Source organism: Fundulus heteroclitus, chromosome 10 (genome assembly GCF_011125445.2).
Source record: "Fundulus heteroclitus isolate FHET01 chromosome 10, MU-UCD_Fhet_4.1, whole genome shotgun sequence".
Lineage (NCBI taxonomy): Eukaryota > Metazoa > Chordata > Actinopteri > Cyprinodontiformes > Fundulidae > Fundulus > Fundulus heteroclitus.
Genome location: NC_046370.1, coordinates 18,030,975 through 18,051,694, shown reverse-complemented (window position 1 = coordinate 18,051,694; position 20,720 = coordinate 18,030,975). Strand labels below are relative to the sequence as shown.

Here is a 20,720-nt window from a genome sequence, read left to right as displayed (position 1 = left end):
AGTAGCAAACATTTGGCTCACGTGACTGATTAGCTTTTTCCGGTGTCGCCGTCTTCTCAGATATCCCCATAAAGGATGTGCATGGAATTGCATTTCTTTCTCTACATATCTGGACTTAAAGTGACATCACCAACACTAGATGACATGACAGAATAATTACAACTTACAACCCATTCCTGAAAACCTCTCTCCATTTTTCTCAGATGTGTCGTCCATGCTTGTTTGTAACCTCTACTTCCTGCTTATTACAGCTACAGCTATACGTAACGACAACTTCTACCTAAAATCACACTTTGCGGAGCCTGGTTAATTCGCTCCAAACGAGTGGATGGGATCACACCTAATCTGAATTTTATTTCTTGCAATATTTTAAAAGTTTGCTCAAAATTTGCATAATTGGATGGAAATATAGCTAATGACTATTTTATATTTACATCCTTCCCTGATAATAACGGCAGATTCACATCTGCTCAATCAATTTGCCTGCAGGAGTGAATGGAGCAGACCTGGCTCCAGCTGGGAGGGACTGTTGTGTGAGGACTCAGCCGCTGTGAGTGCTCTGACAAGTGGAAGGCACCAATGGAGGAACCCGCTGCTCGTTGAGTCAAGTATAAGGAGCAAGAAATGTGCTTTTTAAAAGTCTCCAAAAGTCTCCAGTTAAACAAGAAAAAGTTATCGTTAGTTGTTTTTTGAAAAAGGTCTGGAATCTGAAGTCACTGTATAGATGCAAACTGGTTACGCTGGCAACAATGGTTTGCTTTTTCTTATTAATTGGCATTTCCCACACATTGCATGGTTCCTAACTTAACAACATTCCAGCAGAGTGCAGAAAAAAGTGCCACCACACACATTCGGGGGATCGTAGGGAATTAGGCGCTTGGTCACTTTAGTTCTTCACCATGTGTTGTTTGCGACACAACTTGTCTTTAAAGCTACTCCTAGATGGGCTTTGTGAGCACACTGGGAGAATTCAGCCTGTACAAACAGATTTGACGCTGGCATCGGATTTGATGAAATGCCGTGGAATTTCGTTATGTTTGCCCACAGCAATTATTGATGACGGGCGCCAGTTGCTCTGAGCTATGTCTGAATAAGTTAACTTAAGTTTTTTGAGAAGTTATTAATAATGTTGGCTTATTCTGGGTTTGTGCCTGAAGCCCCAAGTCCCAAGTGTGCTCCTCTGTGAGAAGACTCCGGCAGCAGCAGCAGACTGCAAAAACATTGTTTGCATTAAACTCAGATCCACCTCCGGTTTACCTCTCTATATATATCGACGCCACGGCACAGCTTTGTCAGATTTGCCCGGAGGACATCATGAGGCGCAGAAGGCACCACGCACTGGAAACACTGCCATCAAAGTCGCATATAGAAATCCATGAAAGTAAGGAAAAAGTAATTTGAAGGAGAGTAAGTGGGACAAACAAAGTTGCCGGCTTCCCTCCTCCTGAGGACAGCTCATTCTGCGGTGGCGGCTGGAATTTGTCCGTGTTTTGTTACAGGTGTTTGACACACTCTGTTTATTGTCCATCTGCTGCTGATCGATCAGATAAGAAATGACAGAACCCAAGAAAAAGCTTTTCCAACCTGTTGTTCCTTTTTCTTTCCTGCTATCTGCCGACATTTGCGTAGAAGTTGGGACAAAAAATTCTCCACAGACACAAGATTTTAGCCGTGAGCGGGGACATTATCAGGTGAACAAACTTGTGAACGTCTCATTCAGTGAGAGAACGAGAGCAGCAGCTGCTCTGCCTTCATTAATAAATTCATCTCAGAATTAAACACAATGGAGGTGGACAAAACAGACCCTCAGATCCCGTCTGAGCAACAGTCCTTTGGGATTCTGTAAATTATTTACAAGACATGGAGCAGATTGTTGAAATGAAGCAGCTTGTTGGCACTGATGCATGAATCACCGGCAGCATCCGACGCAACTCACACCGGATTGTTTGGGATCCTAAATGGCACGCCTGGAACTTCTTTGTGAAAGTTGCTGACAACACGTCTGTAAAATTAATTTAAAAAAATGAATTGCTGTTTACTTTCTCACGGGAGGTTTGCTGTGGGGGGGGGGGAAAAAAGGAATGTGAAACTGCAATCTTAGGAAATATTTTAGCAGATGACAGCCTGCTAGTTCTCACATATTTTGTAGAGGTGGTAGCCCGTGCTGACAATGAAACCCAGCTCTACAGCTAATGATTTGCATGTTCTAGGTTCTGCCGCTATTGCTTCCAAGTTGCTCAATTTAGCTGGATTTAGTGGAATAACTAGAAGCGCTACAGACTTATCTGCATAGAAATGTTTTACCCCAGGTTAGGCATGTCCCAACTAAGAGGTGATAAATTCAACACTGATTTGAATCCAGACTCGGATCTGGAGCTGAGCTTGTTTGTCACTATGGGTGAAGGTGTGTTCTTCTTTACTAAGGTTGAACATATTGAAGAAAAAAAAATTGTGGTAAGGCTTGTGCTCTTTCTTTAGGATCATTATTTTATGTAGAAATAGATTTGAAAAAGTGTTGTTTCAGTAAACAGTAAATATCATCTGAAGCCTATGTATAAATCTTGTGAGCTCATAATAACATGATAACATCACATAGTTGATCTGTAAGCTACACATCTGTAATGCAGACCCCAATGCCAGCAAGTCCTAAAGGTTCTCTACAGGTATAAGGGTGTGATCAGATCTCGAGACCATTGGAGTACAATGAACCCTATTTTCATATTCAAGAAACCAGTTTGAGATTATTTGAGGTAATGGGGAATTATCCAGCTGTAAGCAGCCATGAAAAGACCAGTAGATTTTATGTCATCCTAAACAAATCTGCACATCTGACATCAAAATATGCTTTTTTATCACCACAACTGCTACTCACTGAATATTTTCTCATTTCTATACCATTCTCAGTCAACCCAATAACTTACTACGTATAAAATCGCTGTTGACCAACAAGACGAGCCCCTCTGGTGCCAACCAGTGTGACATGTCCAAAGTCACTTAAATCTTCTTTCTTCTTCATACTGATACCCAGTTTGGACGTCAATGAGTTTTTTTTTTAATCATGTCTAGATGTCTAAATAGATTGGTTGCTGCCAATTGGTTAGCTGATTCATGGTGTGACTTAACAAGCAATTAAACAGATGTTTCTAATAAAGTGACTGATGATGGTATGTCCTAATCAACATGTTATTATTTCCACATGTGATGAAAAATGTCATCATGGTTTTAAAGGTTTGCAACATTTATTCATCATAACCGAAAATAAATTCATCTAAATTGATCCCATCTCATTACAGACACAGATGCTATTAGGTTTTTCAGGTTTTTTAAGCCAAACCACTGGTGTGATCTGGATGTCTTTGTCACTGGCCAGCATGTCTACAAAAAATTGTTCAGCTTATAACTAACCATTGTAACATCCCCTACAGGTGAGATCATCCAGGTAATGAAATTTTTAAATAACACATGACCGTGTGAGTCTCTATACTTGTCCTTTAATGAAGTCTTAGCCCCTGGCCATTGTTTTCCCTTTGAGGAACTGTCTGCCCTGTGTTTTACTGCAGCTAATGGCTGTGTAGCAGAGGACTTTGTCATTTCCTTCAGAAGCTCCATGCTTCTCTTTTGATGGTTGGTGAAGATTATGACTCACCTTCACTGCTTTGAAATACCAGAAGCCCCTGAAGCTCTCACCTAGCTCCAGTTGGACTGGATAAGGTTTCGTGTACTTCATGTTTTGGATGAATACATACAATAAACTCCCAATTAACTGACACACACACACACGTGAAAAAACTATTTAAAAAAAATGTTTTCAGTCAGTGATACAAAGTTTATCTCTCTTTTAATTTTGTCTTTGGATGGGGCAGGGCGATATTTTATTTTTAGGGAAGGGAAGGGAACCATTTTGAACACATTCTCCTCGCTGCTATTTTAAAAGTTTGCTTTGCGAGAGCAACTAGTTACCCTTTGTTTGGATAGGCTGCTTGTTTTCAAAATTAAACATTTCTGCTTTTGCTATGCTGTAAAATATTTTATATAAGACTTTTTACTCTCCCCTTTATGAAAATATAAATTTTTAGCATAGTTAGCGTGTTAGCATGTTTGACAAAACACAGTTATACGTTCTTGGCAATTAATAATATTGCTAATGAACTGACCATATTAACAATATATTCTGATGTTGGCTTTTTGATACAAAATGTTTGAAAGGTGGCGTATTGTTTTATTTGGAAATTCAAAATACCTGGTGGTGAATTATGGTTATTGCATTCAAACATTATAGCCAAAGATTAGCATTTTTAAAAAAATCCATTAGTTTAGGCCATAGTGCACTATTGTCTGTTTTGATTGATTTAACTTACAATGTCTGTACATGTACTCTTAATGACCCACATGCCAAATCTCCAAAAGGACTGCACTTGTTGAATAGCCTTCTAACTAATCTAAATCAACATCACCCAGCTGTGCATACAAGTATTTTTATTATGCTAACATTAGCATTTGTTCATTGCTTCTTAACCCTGGTCCTCAGGGCCCGCAGTCCTTCATGTTTTAGGTGCATCTCTACTCCAACACGAATAATTTAAATAATTGCATTACTTCCTCAGCCTGCCCTCAAGTGCTGCAGAAGCCTGTTAGTCTCCCATTCATTTAACTCAGGTGTCCTGCATGTTATAGGGAAAACCTAAAACAGGCAGGACAGCGGGCTCTGAGAACCCGGGTTAAGAAACCATGAATTAGCTCACGGTTATCATAAGTAAAACCGTTTAGAGGTCAAGGTCTTTGAGGGGACCTGGGTCAGAATCCTAGTTGTGTCAGGAAGGACATCCGCCATATAAACTCGCCAAGTCTGTGTGCAAGTTGTAATGGCTTGCCCCTGAGTAAAGGAGCAACCGAAAGGACTCTCTCTCGCTCTCTCTCTCTTATTGGTAATCCCCTATTTTACTGTTTAGAGTGCATGTTTAATATTGGACATTGCTCGAAGTTAACAAGTATTGAATGGTATGCAGTAGTTGAACTTTTTTTTATGACTTATATTACTTTTGAAATATTTTTTTCTGATGGCGATACGTTTTGTCCTAAAATTTGGCATATCGTTTCAGTCCAAGTCACAAATGGACTCAAGCTGAAGATTGAAATTCACTATAATTAACAGGCCATGTTTTACTATGCTAATCAGAATCAGAATCTGATAATGTATACAACATTTGCATTGGCATACTCTCTCAGCTTAATCCAGAGAGCATTATAATTGATCTCAGTTAATGTAGTGCCCAACTTTTGTGCATGTAGATTTACTGTGCCACATAACAAATTTCTAGAGGACTACAAAGGAACATGGCTCAAAGTTGATCAGTATATGCCAGCTTTTGTCCTTAAGGTAAAATTGCATTTATGTGCCATCGCTCTTCATAAACCTGTAGAGTTATCAGGTGGTGATTGAAGCACTGACAATATTATCATCACCATTAGCAAAAATGTGTTGGTTTTTGTTGTGCCTTTAAAAAAAGAAGGAACATTAAATACATTTGAGTGATTTTCAAAACTATTAAAGAGTTAATTAAAGAGTTGCTTAGCTTAAATTAACTATTAATTAAATGGCAGAAAAGTTCTGTAAATAGCAGAGCTTGGAGCATTTGTCCCCAAAATGACAATCTGAACGTAGAGCCTCAGAGGATTATCAACACTGAGCCTCTGTGAGGCTTTCAGTCGATGTTGAAAACTGCAATCAAGTTTACTTTTTAACAAGTTATTTTAATGTGGACAACATATTTTCTCTGTAGTTGCCACTTAAACATAAAAAAGATCAGCTGACTTATTTCAATCCACATTAACATTCATGAGAAGCTTTGCATTGACCAAATCTGCATTAAAATCTTTTTTTGCCATAAGCCATTTTCATTTTTTTTTTTTTGACTTTACACACAATGTTTTATAAATGAGACTGAGCAGTATGTCTGTTAAGCAGAGCGGCTTACAGGCTAGTTAACTGAGCCTGGTATATCATCCAACTAATATTACCTATCAGTGTTACTTCATGAGGACCAGAGTAGAAAGAAATGGTAAAAATTTGCATAACAAGAACATATTCAGCTGTTGTTACTATATATATTGCCTTAACCTTCCACCACTGTGTACATCATTAAAATTACCTACTGATTTTGCTGAGACTGACTACTACTTGCTACTGAAACAGTGGAGGACAGCATAGGAGAGAGAAAGAAAACTTCGCATTACCTAAGGGTATATTAAACTTCTCTGCTAAACTGAATGCGATGAAGCGAACTACAGCCAGCAAGGACTTTTTTCAGAGACAGAAGGGAGTCATTAAGAAAATTTTTATGTCTGGACACATGGGGTGGTACATGAGCTAAGCAACCAGGAAGACTGAGCTGACTGAGCAGCCGATTCCTGACGTCCTAGGTTGGTATGTGTTGTTATGTTTAGTAAATTTGGCATGGTAAATAATTTTCTAATATCTTTAGGTTTAGAACCTTTATTATTATTAAAAACAACAACATGGGTGCCTCACCAGGAGTAGCAGTAGTATTAACATTATGCTTTTAAGTGCCGTCCTTTATGACTAAAAATCTAACAGGAATGGGTTGAGACTGATTATTGTCCTTCATTGTTTATTACAACAAACAGCCAATGAAAAGCAAAGCACTGTTTTTTTTCTCCTACTAAGATAGCTCATCCCCTTCTACTTAATGGTTGTTTCAAGCATAACAGGACTAAAATGGGCTTGTGGGGCATCTCTTAGCTAACTCTGGGCTGAATAGATGGGTGCTGCCCTGGCATTAGAAGACTTGACAGATAATGATGAGTTTGTTTATATTTAAAGCTATTCTTAAATGTTTTTACAGATGGTAATAACAAAAATCACAACCCTTCCATCCAGCTCACTGTGCTAGCAATTTAGTTTTTGTCATGTTATGACATCATTTGGCATATATGGAAAGGAGGAATGTTTTCACCATTGGGTTCAAAAATGTGTTTTTGACATACTTTTCTTTGTCTAAGCTCATTAAAATTTTTGATATGTGTTTAATTGATTTTTTTTTCTGTTAAATTATAATGAATGTGTGGTTAAAGCTGAAATTATGACATTCCCAGTGAACATATTCCTTTAGCCTTTCATTTCCAAAAATGCAGGGCTTGTTCTGGCTTTCGTTTTCAGTTGTTGCTAAACTAAACAAGTAGCACCTTCAGCTGGTTTTATAATTTGCAACCGGAACAAGAGTAAGTTTGGTGTGACTTTATTACCAGATCCACCTTTTGACAGATAGGACACAGCATCAAATCCACAACAATGGCTGATTTTACTCTTGAGTTAAAGGTGACTCATTATGCTTGCTTTTAAATATGTAGGATACAAAGCATGTTTATTGCATTTCTTTGCACAAAATCATTCTCAGATATTGAGATTTCATCTCCCCAGTTTCACTTAGTTTGAGCTCCTTTCAGAATGAGCTGTTTAGGGCTCCGCCACTTTTATGCTAATAAGCTGTATCTGGCCACGCCCCCCAACACAATGGTTATACTCGCGCTTTACACACGTAAATATGGATGCAAAACAGATGCACAATGCTACAGCAGTACATCTTTGATCCTGAGTCAGAACCACAAGCTGAAGAAATGATTCCTACTGCACAACGAGCAAAGATGTAGCAACAGTTTCTGAATGGTAAATAAGTAGCCTATTCCCACGGTGCTATCTTAGAGAGACTTCCAAGTTTTGCAGTGTTAAGCTACAGTATATCTTCTCAACTGCCTAGAAACATCGGTCTGTTTTATGCTTTATGAAGTGTCGGTTTGTGTAAGATACATTTTGGTCGCTCGGAAGAATCTGAGGAAAAAATAAGAAAAACCTCCCTATGGGATTATCCATGCAAGTTAGCATCATGCTAACCGTTGTCTGTTGTGTTTTCTGCTGTACTTAAAGGAGCAACAAGCGATTTTTCACCCCTAGTTGGAGCTTGAGCACAGTCAGTAGACCAAAACAAGATGTGTATCAAGCCACGCCTTTCTCTAACTCGCTCCAGCACTCGGCACCCATTTCCCCTTCTCACCCATCGGCTCGTATGAGCCTATTTGCAAAGGATAGATACACAGCAGAACAGCATCACCTTTCAGAGGAACATGTCTAGTGAAGAAGTAAGTAACTCATAACTTTATAATGCTGATAGCAAGGGAACGATTTGATCCGATGGGCGAGCTCTCTGGCATTTTGTGCCTGGCGGTGGCATTTTATGAGCAGGGAGAGGGTAAGCCCTGAGTGGCAGCTGTGGCTGGCCTGGCTATATAAACAGGAGACTGGAGAATAACACAGAGAGATAGTGTGTGACCTTTAACCATAGTCCATCTAAAAAGATACCTTTAGTTCTTTACAAAACAATTTTTTAGTTCTTTCTATCTAAAATAATGACATTTTGCTTATTGCTCCTTTAGGTGTAAGGGAATTATATGCACATTTATGGCATGTATTAATCCCAATGGTAAGTGATTGATTCCAATAATAATCTTAACTTCAATGTAAAATGTGATATAAAAGTCACGTGTTAATTTTTTGTATGTTACAGACTTACTGCCCTCAGCAAGGAAAATCACTATGAGCTGTCCTAAAAGTCGTTAGAAGTTGCTAGATCACTTCATCACCTAATGTGCATATTTGTTCATGTAACTGTGATCCTGGCTGTAGGAAAAAGAAGCTTTTTCTTGGCAAGACAAAAAAAGTGATTAAAAACACTCTAAATATGTTTGGAACTACAAATGTGCAATTGGGGGAATCACCGGCAACCTTGCACGTTTATTACACATTTGCAATATGAAAATGGAGTGGAGTGGGTCTTCTCTCTGCACTCTTTTGCTCTGAGTCCAGCGGGGCTTTCTGCACGAGGCAGCTGTAGCTGTCAGTGTGAGCGAGAGAGCGCTTGGAGAAGTGGGGATGGACTCACGGCAGCACTCGCTGCTGCCTCAGGACAGTAACGGCAGAACGATTGGTGCTTTCCCGTGAAGTCACTGAAGTTGCCAAAAACAGATAGAAAAGTCGCTAAATTTGTACTTGGATATTTTCTAGGAGTAGTAGAGACCCAAATGGAAGTACAAAAAATGCAAAAGGTTAATATTTCCCATTAGATAACCTTCAGGAGTTGTCGTAGTTTTTGTATTTTAATGTTACAAATCTATATATTTGTTTAAGAAATATAATTTGTATCCTGTTTATGGCTCCAGTGTTCCCGTGGAACATTTATTTGGTGGGGCTCAGGATTAAAATGATCTTTGAGTTTAGCTGGTTCCACGTGAATGACATTCATATGGTGTTTCCTAACTTCTTCTCCCACCCTCTGGAAGACTTTTCAGAATAATGCATGGAGATCCTTGATCTTTCCAGAAAAGATAGCTGACAGAGGATTTTCTCACTGCATGTAAGTGACCTCTCTGTCAGCTTTTGGGATTGAGGACTGAAGGCTTGGAGGGGAAGGGGATGATGATCACAGTCAGATAATGGCATTCCTGAGACCCAGAGATGCACTCCACAGTCCTGTTTAAGCCACTCATGCTGATCTGGAAACATTTGTTTGGTAGATTATAGTAATAAAGAAAAACCTTTAGAATTAGGCCTTCTTTCAGCAATACCAGCATTCAGGAACCCATTTTTCCAAAGGTTTTGATAAGGTTTTTATCAAAATTGAGTCGTTACAACTGTGATCACAGAGGAATTAATTCAATTAAATTGACTATTATCTTAAAATAAAAATGGTTTCATTCACATGTGGTCCATTTATTGTTTGTTTGTTGAATATGAGCATGGTTTCCACATCAGAAAACCTTTTCCTCCATGCAGTCCGTGTTTCTCTTTGTCTATTTTAATTTCTACCTTTTTCCTACTTTGTATTTCAGAACTTTATTTTTACCTTCAAATTTAACTGGAAAGTGTTGCAGGGCCTACCAACAGCAGCAGAATGAATTTGCGTGCGACTCTCTGATTTCTGGTGGAGATTCACCACCAGCGATGATGGTATTAGCACAGAAAACAGTTATTGGATTTAAACATCCTGTTTTGCGATATGACTTAAACCGGTAGGGGATGTTTGACGGATATTGTTGGAGGAAATTCAGCTGAGGTAATTCTTCGCTGAGAGTGACTGTCATCATTCTTTTTCATCCATTGCTGTTTTTGCAGGAAAGACAAACAGACTGACAGGACGGCTTAAAGTCAAGCTCACGAGCTTAACAAGTTCTCGTGATTTTTTTGCCCCTGCGTTTAATAAAAGTGCTATTTGTGGTTTGTTGCTCAACTTCTACTGAAAATGCCTGAGTCAGATCAGAGGTGTTAGTTGTAGATCCACACCACCTTGAAAGAAAGGGATCTGTACCAATTGAACCGCCCCAAACCTCAGCGTGTGTTAATTAGACTTTATGTGGCAGAAAGCAGAAGAAAAAAGGTACACTTTACAACAAGAAAATCCTTTAAAGTGTTGTGTGCCTTTGTATCTAACCCTACTTTACAATGACCCCCCCCCCCCCGCCAGCCCAAAAATAAATAAATAAAAACTCTAGTTAATTTCCTGCTGAAAAAGCCTGCTTTATAAATACAGTTCACCTGTGTCTAATTTGATCTCAGTCCTCCATAGTCCAGATGTTCTGTGAAGTCTTCAGAGAACATTAGTTAACAACACGATAAAGGCCAAAGAACGCAGGATGTTCTGAAGCAATATCCAAAGCTTTGGAGAATCAAATGCTCAGGTGGAAGAAACTGCTGGCAGGGAAATTATTAGCCATATAGAGGACACAGCAATCATGTAGCAGAAGGTCCTCTGCTCAAATGAGTCCAGACTTTTTACTTTTTGATGTGCGTGCAAAATACGATGTCTGGAGAAAAACAAATGCACCCTGAAAACACAGCTCCCACTGTGACAGTCCTGGAAGATAATCTGCTGGAGAATACAAAAGACTTCACACTGGGTTCACCTTCTTCTAACGGGACGATGACCCCAAACATACAGCCAGGGCGCTTAAAATGAAAACATATTCGTGTGTTAGGATGGCCAAGTCAAAGTCCAGACCCAAATACCATCAAGTCTGTGGGAGGAACTGATGCTCACTGTGCCACCTGACAGAACTTGAGGCATTTTGAAAAGAAGAATGAGCAAAGTTTTTGAATCGCCATTGGGATGTGCGAAGATATAGACACGTCGCATTTCAGATTTTTATCAGTGAAAACGTTGTGCCATAATTTTTCATGTCAGAAATTTGCACCACTTAGTGCTTAGTGCTGAATTACAACGCAATCCCACATGAAGTTTATGAAAAGTTCAGGGGGCGTGAGGCCGAAAGCTGAACCTCCACATGTGCAAAAGACGTGGAGCTGTAGCTGTAGAGCAAGGTGGATATCCGAAGTATTTACCCAGGAGTGCTGAATACACATGCATGGCTCAGTATTTCTATTTTTATTTGTAAAATTTAAAACATTTCGGAATCCTTTCTCAGCCGCCTCACAATTATGCATCGCCTTGTGTCGGTCGATCTCATAAAAGCCCGGTAAAATCCACTGACATTCGTGAAAAGAGTAAAAAGTGTAAAAGGTATTCACATTTTTGTCAGTCACTGTAATCCTCAGTTTTATCTATCTATCATGATAGCAACTGAGAAAACAAAACAATCTGCAGCGCCTCCTCCTCACCTCTTTAAAAGCAGCAGATTTACGCGTTGTGCTCGTTTTCTCCTTTCTCTGACACCTCAGCTCTGTGCAGAAGTGCACGTCTCTGGAGTTAATTACGCTCTGTTTTGTTTTCAACAGCCCATCTTGTAAAAAAGGACGGCAAGCCAGGCAAGAGGCAGTCAGAGCTCTTCTCTCTCCAACCCGTCCTGCCTCGGCTTGAGGATTTATGGCCAAGTCATCGGCCCCCTGCTCTCATACCCCCCTGAGGAAGAAGCTGAGAAGCCGCGGCTCGGGCCCTTTGCTGAAACTCTGCACCCCTCCCTGCTCGACGCGCCGCCACCTCATTTTGTCTCCTTTCAGAGTCCTGCAGGGCGATGCCACTGACAGCCCCGTTTGACACCCAGCCTCCAGTCACCTGAAGCTACAGTCCCATCATCCCCTTTTCATCTTCACCCCCCCCCCCCTCCCTCCTTCTTCTAGCCCCCTACGCGTCAAAACGTGGTACCCGAATCAAAGGTAGTCTGCATTGTTAGGGTTCAAACAGAGCACCAGTGTCATGTAAGCTCCTTGAAGAGAACAGCTGCAGGTAATTCACATGGAGAGGATCCCAAGCTCTTTGTCACCGTTGTCTTGTGGCTGTCGCCGAAGCCAGGCGTGGGCGTGCGCGGAGACCTCGCCGCCGTTAACGCTTCAGCCCCGTGGCCTGTGTGCTTGGCAGCTGTCTGCTCTGTAAATGAAACCAGAAGAATATGCTCGCGGTTTGGACGCCACCGCGGTGGGACCACATGCTGGTCCGGGCTACTGGAGCGCAGTAGCTCTGACAAGCACTGCGCGGTGGGCCAAGAGACATAGAGCTGTGTTGTACGCGGGCAGGTTAACGTTGGGAGTTAAACGGTCAAAGGCGGGTTTTTTTTTATATTTAAATCAATTAACAAACTACAAATTAAAAGAGGTCAAGTGGTTACTTTAACAATTATTTAACAAAAAAAATATAAAACAGGAGGCAAATTCTAACAATTGATTGAAAAAAGTTTCAAAAAGCAAAAATAAATACATAAATGCATAAAAGTTAATGGTTTTAGGTGCAGCTTCCTCCCTTAAAATCTGTATTAATTTAAATAATATGATAACTCCAGGGTTCCTAAATATGGAGTAGTGACACATAACAGCAACATAAAGCTGAAACATGACATACGATCTAAAAAAAAAAAAGTGTGGTTGCTTGAGAAAAGTGTTAATTGTTCAAGTAAGTTGTAGTTTCCCTCAAAAGCATTGCTCTTATGTAAAAAACATAAACATGTGTTTTGTTTTTACAATGAGCTAGGGAGCCCTTACAGGACTTATTCAGGTAATTTAAAAAACAAAACAAAAAAAAAAACACTTTAGAATAATTTAAAGGATCCCAAAAGTGAAATTCATCCTTTTTATAACAACATGCCCCTTTATGATAAATGGACCTGAGTGCGGAGGGGAAAAAAGCACGGCAAACCTTTTCCGTTACACTAGTATTTGAGGTTAAGATTCTTTGGACAGGACCGGAGAACATTTTTCCACGCAGTCGACTGAAACTTGCGCTCTCACAAAATGATCATTTGACCAAACAGGGCCGACACTGTGATCCCTTAAAACTGTGGATCGATTGATTTTTCGTTCAACTGATTTCCTTTTCTTTTAGATTGTACTCACCACCAGATGGGATAGCCTCCGAGCACCCGTGAGCTGGACAACCATACACACAGCAAATATCCAATCAGATACAAATCCATGAGGTAAGCCTTGTCAAGTGTGTGTGAGCGGATCAATACGCAGAACTTCCAGTAGGCAGTGAAGGAGACTTTCCCAGGATGTGGAGCTTCTAGAGTAGCTTAATTATTGAATGAAGGGAAAATTTAAATATTTGACCAAAAAAAAAAAGAAAAAAAAACTCTTCCTCCTGTTTTTCCCCCTCTCTTTCTTTGAGTCGGGCCAGGAAAGTGTGTCTGTCTCCAAGTAGTTAAGAGAATAAGTGTCTCTTACACTCATGCACACGCTCCTACCCGTCCTCTCCTTCCCTCCCTCTCTCTGAGGTTCTTCCCTAAGGTAGATATCTTTTCCTCTCTCTCCCGACTTTTTTCTCCCCCAGGATGCCTCATCCACAGGCCCAATATTAAAAGTGGAGGGTGGCGGGGTGGAGATGTTAGGTGGTGTTGGTGGGGAGGAAGGGGGAGAGGGTGTGGGGGGGGGGGGGTTGTAGGATGAGGTTTGGAGATGTCAGCTGGCAAGCCAATCACAGGAGATGGCCTTAGGTTACGAAAAAAAAAAAAAAAATTATTATTCGTTCCCATCTGTCAATCACACGCCACCCCCTGGTAATGTGGAAGAGAAAGGATAGAGTGCAAAAAGAGGGAGAGAGCGAGGGAGGGAGGTGCAGGGAGGGACAACATGAAAAAAAAGGTAAAGTGGAGTGGAGTTGTTGCTCAACTTGTTTAATCCGTGATCAGAAACAACCAAAAAAAAAAAAAAAATTCCCCCAAAAAGTGGCCGCAGGCAGGTGATGAGGTCTTTGGGAGGAAGCTCGGCGGTACCCGTTGACGTACAAGCTGACATTGATTTTCCTGTGGGGGGGGGGGGGGGGGGGGTTGTGCGCGTTTCAGGAGCTTCTGCCCTGACTAATTGATCCGGATACAAGTGCACGCAGACGCGCACGCAAACCTCTCTCAGGCGAACATACTGGGAATTTTCAAAGTTGTGGTCCGCCCCAGCCCGACGGAGGAGAGGGCCTGAAAGGGGTCCACAATAAAGCCATAAAACGGCAGAAGTGTCTGGGCTCGGGCACGCAGGGGTTATGTGCTCCGGCGGCCCAAAGGCGACACATTTTACATCGACACCATTGTCATTCTGATGGGCTGTGAGGCGAGCAGCCGTGGGACAGAGTGGGGGTGCTGAGGAGGCAGATAGGGGGGCGAAGGAGGAGGGTAGGACACTCGAGATGGACTTAGCCTGAAGAGAGCACACAGGAGATAAACCCACAAGGAAACTGATCAGAACGAATGCAAACAAGATACCCAGGCAAAGATCAAAGGGAAGCGGTTGTAGTGATGGTAATCTGGATTATCAAATCGGTGCATCATCCCCCCCCCCCCTTCAACTTTTTCACAATTTGTCTCATTTCAACCACAAGCTTCAAAGTATTTCAGTGGGATTTTATGTGAAAGTCCAACACACAGTATAACCTAATGTTGTGGCAGGATGATGCATAGTTTCCAAAGTTTTTTTTTTTTTTACAAACGACAAATCCGAAATGCGGGGTAACTTTGTCTCTACCGTATTCGCGCGTCTAAGGGCAGAACAAATGTCAGCGTCCTTTGCAGAACAGCTAAAAGCTCCATCAGAGTGAACGGAGAACGTCTGTGAACATACATTTCCAAGTCTTTCCCCGGATTCTCAGTCTAAACTCAGGCCTGGAGTTTGTGTAACAGATTCTCCCACCTGAGCTGTGGATCTCTGCAGCTGGTCCAGTGTTACCCTAGGCCTCTTTGCCTGAATAATGTTTGGATTGACAGCCATGTCTTGTCACTGTCAGCTGACGGGGTTAACAGAGCTCTGTGGGGGATGTTCAAAGCTTTGGACGTTGCTTTGTAACCAAACCCTGCTTCAAACTTCTTCACATCTTAGTCTGCTGTGCTGCACTAATGTTCTCCAACAAACCTCCGAGGCCTTCACCGAACAGCTAGATTTATACTGTGGGTAAATTACGCAAAGATGGACTCCGTTTACTAATTAGGGGTAATTCTGGGGGTAATTTGTTGTCGTACATTTAAATTTGGATGTCAGAATAAATGAGCTGAATACAAATGCACGCCATACTTTTTAGATTTTTATTTCCAAGAAATGTAGATAATGGCTCATTTTCCTTCCACTTCTCATTACTTTGTGTTGGTCTGTTCCAAAAATACCATATTTAAAGCCAAGTGTTCAATTGGGTATATTATGCACTGACCTTTGGTAATTACACATTACAGATTTATTACAAATTTCCCCCTGAAAGAGGAAAGGATTTAGAAAACTCAGAGTGCCACAGCTCAGTTGTACTTCACAGCAGAAATGACATTTAAAGGGTGAACAGGACACAGAAAGTGGAGTTTTCCTGGAGCGAATTGCCAGTTTGATACCATTTTACTCAATCAAAGTTTAAATCTTCTCTTTTTTTTTTGCAGATCAATCATTTAAGTTCAACTTGAGCGCGATGATGTCATACTGTCTACATTTTGACCCTATGAAGTAAATATTCTAACACGTTTTGTTTTAAACTGCTTTTACTTCCACAGTTTATTGTCCACACGTACAACTCCTATCAACTCATAGCCATATTTTTTTTGTCTACTTTCACTTCAGCTGCTGTAGGAAACGCTGTACGCAACTAAATATAGACGAGTGGACGGCAGCATTGTTCTATAAAAAATGGTTCAAGAAGGTTTCCTGACAGCTTTGGCACGGGTAGTTTCAAATTCTCACCATCGTTAGGGGGGTGTCATTGTCATGTTCTACTTTAGGATTAAGTGTTCTTCAGATACACTTGCGTGTTCCTCATGGATGCAGTAATACCGAAAAGTATTCCTGGCAGATTCTCTGATGGTGAGCTGCAGCAAAGCATTCCCAAACTATGAGACTTCCAGCTCCATGCTTAACGGATGCTGTGAGGTTTAGTTTATGTCAAACATGTCCTCTGCTCTGAAAAAGAGACACAGTGATTCAATTTTAGCCACACTGGTTCGATGAACATTACTCTAGAAGTCCTGGTCTTTGTCTACATTCTCTGTTCTTTATGTTTTTCTGAGAGGGCAATGCTTCCCTCCTTCCAGACTACCTATTAAAGTTACACTTGTGCAGTCTCTTTCTGATTGAATGGGTAAACACTCTAATATAACAATAGAAAGAGCCTGTTGTATTTCCCGTGATGCCATTTTAGGCTCTTTGGAGACTTCTTTTTGCATCTGATGTTCCCTATTAGGGTGTAGTTCCTTGGCAGACCTAAGCTTTTAGGCAGCGGTTATGAATGTTCCCTTTTTATTAGATTTTTTTTTGGTGGAATTGATCATTTAAGATTAGGGTTAGCTGTTAAGCCCAGAGGGTTTCAGAAGGAATTTCTGCTTGAAAACACTCAACAGAAATAAATAAAAAAATAGCTCCCCTTTATCAGGTCTAAATGCAACCTTTTTGGTACATGTGTAAAGATAAGACATAAAATAGTAATTTTTTCCAGTGGAACCACCATTACAACTATTACTATGTCTGAATTACTTGTGATCAAAGAAAAAAATCTAACTTTTCGAGCCTCGCCTGAGTTTTTTTCTAGATAAATAGTGTAAAACACTATGAAAGTCCTTTTGAAAACCTAGTAGACACCTCAGACTGTATTTATCAACATATGTACGATAACAGTAGATAATTTGGACAGAATCAGTTAAAGCATAGTTGATCCACAATGGGCCATTGTACCAGGCAGAGCTGTCATTTTGGCACAATTTAGCCAAATGTGCCAAATAAGTATTTCACCTCATAAAAGGGAATCTGCTCAAATAAAAGTGCTGATTTTTACTGTATGACTCCTTCTGCATATGACAAAGTCTTTGGTCACGACATTTAAGCTGTACGTCATCAACTGTATCTGTAGCAGTTCGTAAAGCAAACTGTGGGTAAAGCACGGAGCTTATAAACGTGCCACCATTTTTTTGAACCTCCGTTACGCAGGGAAATTGTGTCACCTGTAAACATTGGAAAAATGATAGGTTGTTAGAAAGGAAGGACTCTAGCTTCTGAGGATACCAGTCCTGAGGCATTTTTCCTAAAGAGTTTGCCATGTTCGATAGACCTTTAAATGGCATCTTGTGCCGTAAAACTGATAGTATTTGTGAAAAAAAAAAAACTATTTCTGTGAGTGGTTTTAGAAGCCTCCTCCTTCGAGGGATTTAAGGGGAAAAATATAACTGTGTTTGAACAACTTTTAGAGAAGGTGAAAATAGGCTTTGCCCTCTTGGCCCAGTACTGGGCTGGTCATCTGCTTAAGCTGCTCCAATCTTCTTTTTGAAGGCCTCAGATCTTTGGGTCTCACCGTGGTGTTCACTCTCACTTCAGCACTTAAGAAGAAAGCAAGCTGCATTTTGCTGTTTGAGCTGCAGACATGTAGAGCAATAATATTTTCATCATATTTATCTAAAGTTAAAGTTTTAACCATTTTAAAAGGGAATAAATTGTTGGTGTTCTAATTTATTCCTCCCCAGAATTACAATTTTTTATTCTATTTTACAGAAATTTCTAAAAAATATATTTTCTTTACTAAAACCTCTTAATAGAAAATGTCCATAAATTTGATATTTAATATCCATATATGCTAGTATTTTTACTAACTAGAATTTCACAAGGTGCCCTAGTGTTTTCTCATTGCTGTATCATTCGTTTTTCTTGCAACTACTGCATTTTTACTTCAGCAAAACAACTCAGGTATCTCTGTTGTGGTGCCTGAGGGCCCTCTCTCTCTCTGACGGCACCCTTTGGGCCCTTAGCTACATGGACTAAATAAGAGGGTTGCTCAGCGGGGGCCGGGAGCATGCTCTCAGCAGAGCAGATTGAGTGTCCTCTGCAGGGAAAGAGGCCAGTGACCATAGTTTAGAAGTCAGTAGTGGGGTCCCCCCATCAGCCGCCCACTGTTTCATTTCTCCATGACAAAGAGGTTTGGGAAACAGGCACTGACTGAGCAGCGCTCGACCTACCGCCCCGTTTCTGGAAATGTGGGGGGGTAAATTTGACAATAACAGATAGATGTTGTGGTGTAACGCCTATAAAGTGCCTTCTAGCCAGCCGTGTTGGCGTATTCTGCATTCTAACCAATAAACACCATTTTTCACCCACTCGAGTCAACATGTGGTATTGTCAATGCGGCGCTGACAATAGCGGCGCGCCTGTTTGTGATTATGATCGCTGTCGTGTGTTACGGCATCGTCAGAAATGTGCCGAGCTCAGCTTTGGATGACAGCTGCTGCGTGGGAGCGACAGACAGTGATTTCAGGGCCAGGGATAGGTTAGGAGAATGTGTCAGGGGTCTTATTTATGAGCGCAGACAAAAAAAATAAATAAAAATAAATGCGTCTGCGGTCTGAATCCGAACAACATTGAGACCACATTTCGCAGGTGGAGGCTGCAAGTGCAGCGCCAAATGCCTGGAAAGGCAGCAGCAACTGAGCTCCATATCAATGGAAATGAACAGCTCTTGTGGCGAGGGTTTAGAAATATCTGCAAAGGAAGACCACAGCCTGCGTGAAGGGGGGGGGGGCAAACACCGGGGTCCCCTACCGTGCTGGTTTCTAGGGTGACCTGAGAAAGGCCATAACCAGGTCCGGCTCTTTCTCAGGCCTAATCAGCGTATTACCACAAAGAAGGACATGTGTTAAGCTCCCCACCTCTCTACCAATCCTACTCAATCCGAATAGCATGGCTGGACACAGGCAGCCAATAAAACCAGGATTAGTAGGGTATTTAAACACACTGAGGCTGTTGCGAGAAAGTTTCTGAACATACACGATCCCACCCTTTTCATCAGTCCTCTCTGCCTCTCTTTCTTTCCATCTTTCACTTTATTTTACTCTTTTCCTTCCTCTTTTCAGTGCTCTCATGGCATAAGCTCTCCACACAAAGGAGCATCCAGGAATTACTCATTTTGTTGGAGTAGTTAAGCAAATTCCCAGTACCTCTCGCCCACCCCCCACCCCCCCTCTATGCTCCGGATCCTGTGCTTTGTGCGTTTGCGATAATGAATTGTGCCGCATCTCAATGACAATTTTGCAAGAGTTTGGCTAAGTCTGAGGAAGACGCATATTCCTGTATGGGTTTGAGAGTGGATTCAGCCGTGAACCAGATTCAAGGTTGATTCATGTTGATGCGGTAATTAATACCTGATGACGGTGGAGAAGGCCTTTTTGTGCAATGAGCTCTGGCTGCAGGGCGTAAATTGTGTTTACTGTTGTGACTGTACTGAGATCAGGAAGTGATTCGCCGGTTGAGAGACCGCGGCTCCGTCTACTGGAAATCGAACACTGTTAAAGACAACGCAGATGCCTTTGTCGGGACTTTTTAGGACAGATGACAAGAGTTCAGCCCCCAAATAAATCTTTTTCATTAGAGCAGCAAACACTCCATCTCTCCATGGTTTGAGTCGCTGTGTGAGCTGCTCGACACAATGCCCAAACCCGCAGCGATCTTCGGCCGGACACTGGGGCGGCCTAATTAAAGAGCACTTAAGCCCTACAATGTGTGGCCGTGCAGGCTGGAGTTGGTGGGCACCCCCCCTCGACAGGGACTCGTAAACAAGGGAGTCCCGGACAGAGTGAGATAAGAGGGCTATGTGCCAGGGACTTTGTTCACACAAGATGAAGAGTCAACAGCCTCCCCATCTCTCGACCCTCCTTTAGCCATCCCCCCTAATAACCAGCTTCTTCAGAGAAGCTGCGAACACAATGCCATCCCACTCCCCTCCTCTTGCTCTCAATCACCACGGGGACAATGAGGAGACCCCCCGCCACCTCATCTTCACCGTCCTTCTGCCCCTCCCCGGCCCCTAAACAGACACTTCTTTTATTGAAATTCTTTGGTGTTCTAATCCTCAGCTTCCTCCAGGGCCAATAATGGACTCCATGCATCAGCCTTTTCCAGCGAGGCTATCATCTTAGCCTGTCTGGGTCACAAGTCCATCCCCCCACCCCCCCTGCTGGAGAGAAATGCCCCCGAAGTGTCATTCCTGTCCCCAGCCTCCCAGTTCAGCATTCAGGTACATTTTCGTCCAGTTTGTCTTAGTCCCAATTACAATTTGATGTAGGATACATACTTGCACCAGTTCCTTCTGTAAACTATATTCAAATTTATTCAAATACAAAAAAATCTATAAATATCTAGAACCTAAGGTTAATATATATAAGATATATATATAGAGTAAGAATAGAGAGAGAGAGATAGAGGTAGAGATAGAGAGATATAGAGAGAGATAGATAGAGAGATAAGAGAGTGGAGGGAGGGAGGGGTATGGAGG

The 20,720-nt window shown here is 41.5% G+C and overlaps 1 protein-coding gene across 2 annotated transcripts in view; it reads right to left on the bottom strand.

Annotated features, from left to right (window-relative positions):
• Positions 1-20,720, bottom strand: part of wnt3 (wingless-type MMTV integration site family, member 3) — a 53,206-nt gene that overhangs the window by 29,393 nt on the left and 3,093 nt on the right. The window contains exon 1 of one of the 2 annotated variants that reach the window (XM_012876988.3): positions 13,349-13,775. The exons of the other annotated variant lie outside the window; for it this stretch is intronic. Within the exon in view, the coding sequence (XP_012732442.1) occupies positions 13,349-13,428 (80 nt within the window). The 5' untranslated portion in view covers positions 13,429-13,775. Of the gene's footprint in view, positions 1-13,348; positions 13,776-20,720 lie in introns of those variants that run through there. 2 annotated transcript variants of the gene reach the window in all.